Source organism: Echinops telfairi, unplaced genomic scaffold, assembly GCF_000313985.2.
Source record: "Echinops telfairi isolate 266 unplaced genomic scaffold, ASM31398v2 ScPeMD7_70;HRSCAF=299, whole genome shotgun sequence".
Classification (NCBI taxonomy): domain Eukaryota; kingdom Metazoa; phylum Chordata; class Mammalia; order Afrosoricida; family Tenrecidae; genus Echinops; species Echinops telfairi.
In genome coordinates this window covers 28,898,462-28,902,559 of record NW_022103968.1, presented here as the reverse complement: position 1 = coordinate 28,902,559, position 4,098 = coordinate 28,898,462, and the positions used below count along the sequence as shown (strand labels likewise).

The window sequence follows — 4,098 nt, the reverse complement described above, 5'->3', positions numbered from 1 at the left end:
GCCACCCCACCCCCACACAGTGAAGAAGCTCCTGGCCACATGGCATCCACGGGACAGCACTCCTCAGTGGCTTGCCTCTGTCTTATCCAAACTTTACCCCTGATGTGGTACTGCCTCCCATCTCACCAGCAGTGGGCTGGGACACAGCACCAAAGCCGGCAGTCTATAATCCTGATGCTGTAAGTGAACCCACGGTGCAAAAGAGGCTTGGCTGGGCAAGAGGCCCCCACCGTCCTTACGGCTTTGATACTTCTGGTCATGGAGAAGGCCGGGAATGGGTGGGAGTGGGGTGGAAGGGTGCTGAGGGAGCTAAGGAACAAGGGAGAGAAAGTTTCCATGCGTGCAGTACCGTCTTCCAGAACATCTCCTGGGATGTTGAGCTGCACTAGGGAGGGTTGACATAGCCTATAAAGGCCCGTCTTCAGAAAGTCTTGCTGGAGAAAAGAATCTGTGAATCGACTTTTGAGTAGACTGCCTTGGCTCTTTCCCAGACTGCCTTTCTCTTTCTCCCTCTGTCTCTGACCACATGTCCCGCTGGGGAGGCATCAAGGCCCTCTGGTTGAGTCCAGAGCCGGGGGCCTACAACATGTAGGCAGTGGATTCAGTAGGTCCCAGGTCAAAAGATCGGATTAAAACGGAAAAATCCGATGGAAAAGAAAAAAGAGAGAAGCGCAGCCATCCTCCCACACTCCCAGAGAACCACTGCTAGGACACTGGCACTTCGTTTCTGTGCCCCTTACAGCCCCCCTCACCCATGGGCATCTAGTGTTCTGAGTAGCCCCCATGCCTGCGAATGCCGATTTACCACCTCATGCTTCCTGGCCTAGATGGATTGAACCATCTCTCCGCTCTCTTCGACCAAAGTTATGCTTCCTTTACCATGTACTACAGGTGACAGGTAAAAAGCTACACAGAAAGGGTGAAGAGGCCCCTGACACAAACGACAATCTCTGGACCAAGCTCCCAGCAGCATGGCCTCCCTGGGTCTCCTGTGTTTGTCAGCCCGCACGACTCTGAAGCTCTGAATCAATTGGGGGGCGGGCAAGGGCGGGGGCGGGGAAGAGCCTCCAAGGACAACCAGAAACGTCCCCCAGACATTGGTCAGTGCAAAGGGCAGTCCTTTCCTTGTTGGTTCGAATGCCCCTCGCTGGCCATCCCCCTACACACGGCCTCCACCACACACTGGGGACTAGCGAAGCGGTGGCTTCGAGGAGAGGCCAGTCCTCTGAAATGAAAGGTGACCGGTCAGTCAGAGGGGTGCTCAGGTTTCACAAAAAAACAAGGTAAAGTTCAAAAAAATACTGTACCTTTACAACGATCCGCCGGTGTCTGCGGCACTGGTTGCTCACAGAGGCACCCAGCGCCGCTCTCACTTGCCGCAGGAAGAACCAGAGTGAAAGCTGAATTTTTGCACCTCCAAACCACTGACCTCAGGAAACACATGTGAGTTTCAACACTCAAACTGGAGCGTTCTAGGCCCTCGTGTTGATCAACCGGAGACCCATGGGTTGTCTTTATAATAAAAACACATTAAACAAAGAAGACTCCAACAGGTACACGGATGCCTTAGGCCGAAAATTCCTCCTGAGCTGTCCCTGAAGTCAGCCTGGAGGAACCACAGGGCCCATTGTTCCGCACCCTCCTGAGGCATTGAATTGGACAAGATGGGCCCTTGCAAGGAGGGAAGAAGAGAGATGGGAGACAAGGAAGGAAGGAAGGGGGCTGAGAGGAGAGCAGGGAAGAAAACACCTCTTAGCCTCAAGGCCTTGGGCAAACATCACTCAAAAAAGGGATGGTTTGAAGCCTGAGCTGGAGTTCGGGGTCTCTCCAGGCAGCGGCAGTTTGAGGGTAAAGTGGAAAACATTTAGCACAGGTTAGGGACGAGGTCATATTTTAAAGATAAAAGGTTCCATCGACCTCCCCAGAAATCACCCTGTTGACTAGATTTGTGGAGTGGGTCCCCAGACCCCAAGCATCACTCAGGACTTACGAAGCTCGTGGGTTCCGGGCTTGGCACTGAATTCCAGCACATAGAGTTGCCTCCCCTTCACACTGCGGCCGATGCTGTAAACCCGGGTGATGTAGGGGCATTCATTGTGCACCTTGTATAGCGTCCGCATCAGGTCATAATAATTGTGGTGGCGAAAGGTCACCAGGGCAGCCAACTTGAAGAGAAGGAGGAAGTAGAAGAGGACGGAGAACAGACCTGACATCTTGCTGGGCTGTTTCCAAGAGCCACTGAGACAGGCCTCCCTCTGCAAACAGCCTGGCCTCTCCCTCCTCACCAGTCAAAATTTCCTAGTTTCCTGCCAGTAAACAATATCAGAGTGACAGCACCTGGGGAGGAGGTTCGGAACAGCCTGGCTCAAAGCTGGAAATAATTTTCATGTAGTTCTTGTAATAGCCACTTATCGCTTCTCCCCCATCTCTTTTTCTCTAATCCAGGAAAATCTTTCAAAGGTACTTCTCTAGATTGATTAGTTTCACTGATTCTGGTTCACTGATTAACTAGACTGTAAACAGGTTTCAATAAATAGCACTTCTAACCCTTTGGTTCCTGGAGAATTTTAAGGAATTGGCTTGTGTCTTTCCTCTATATTTACAACACTCGGGGGAGGATTAAAGTAGACCTTGCTGTCCCTTTACAACATCTGGGGAGGATTATAGTAGACCTCTCTGTCCCTTTCCTTTAATCCCATGTATTGCTGCCAGAGTTTTATTCTTCCGAAGCGTTGCTCTGTTTTATCTGCTTTTCCCCGTTCAATGGACATCATGGAGAAAAGGAAAGAGAAGCCCTAGGCCGGGAGAAATAATGTGCAAGGCACATATCTGAAAATACCTCCAGACTTTATACGAGATCCAGGACTCTTACAACGCAAGAAGAAGGCATGAAACCACTTTTTAAATGACCCAAATGCCTGAATGCCCAAACCCACTGCCATTGCTTCTGCCCTGCTCCTAGCGATCCTACATAGAATTCCCAAGGCTGCAAATCTTCAGGGAGCAGAGAGCCTCACCTATCTCCCACTGGGAGACTGGGGAATTTGAGTCACCACCCTTGCAGTTAGCGGTGCAGAACTTCCTGACAGCGCCACAGGGCTCCTGAAAGATTTGAATGGATGCCAAGAAGGTGTATGAATGAGCAATCAGTGCATGCAAACATGCTAGTCATCATTCCCAAAGCCCCAAACCAAAGCTACTGTCATCAAGTGGATTCTGATGCATAGCAACCTTGTGAGTTTGAGACTTTATCTTTACCAGGGCAGACCGACAGCCTTATCTTTCTCCCATGGAGCAGCCGATGGGTTTAAACCTTTGACCGAGTGGTTAGAAGCCCAACACATATACCACAGCGCCACCAGGGTTCCTTAGCCATTAGGGAAACCAGAATTAAAACCACAATGAGACACCACTTCATACCACTCACCACTACCAGACGAGTTGCTACCTAGTAAATTCTGATTCACAGTAACTCTATGTATTTCAGAGAAGAGCTGTACTTCATAGACTTCCATGGCTGTGACCTTCCAGAAATGGATTCCCAGGCTTTTCTTCTAAGACACTGAGTAAATTCACACCTGCAACCTTTCAGTTAGCGGCCAAGCTTCTTGTGCCCAGTGAGAATGTAGCTGCATGGAATGGCTGTAAGAGTCAAAGATAATAACAAGTGTGGGCAGGGATAGGGAGAAACTAGCACAATAAGACATTGCTGATGAGAATGTAAATGGTGTAGCCGCTTTGAAAAACAGCCTGGCAGTTTCCTAAAATATTACGCACAGTTACCATATGACCCAGTAAGTAATTTAATTTGTAGGTATATACCCAAGAACGAGACAAACGTAGGTCCACAAAGACTTGTATACAAATGTTTATAGCTACATTAGCCACAATAGTCAAGCAATGGAAACGACCCAAATATCCAACAAATGATGAATAGACATACAAACTGTGCTAAATTCATGCAAATTCGTGTGTCAAATCATATGCAGTAGTGACACACTCCAACACCGGTAAATTTCAAAAATATCAAGCTTAGTAAAAGAAGCTAGACACAGAGCATGTGACTCCATTTCTATTAAATGCACTGAAAGGTCAAAG

At 48.8% G+C, this 4,098-nt stretch overlaps 1 protein-coding gene across 1 annotated transcript in view; it reads right to left on the bottom strand.

Annotated features, from left to right (window-relative positions):
• Positions 1-2,435, bottom strand: part of CPN1 (carboxypeptidase N subunit 1) — a 33,300-nt gene extending 30,865 nt beyond the window's left edge. Inside the window, exon 1 of the mRNA XM_004701319.2 lies at positions 1,991-2,435. Coding sequence (XP_004701376.1) covers positions 1,991-2,213 — 223 coding nt within the window. The 5' untranslated portion in view covers positions 2,214-2,435. The remainder of the gene's footprint in view (positions 1-1,990) is intronic.
• Positions 2,436-4,098: the final 1,663 nt, after the last annotated feature.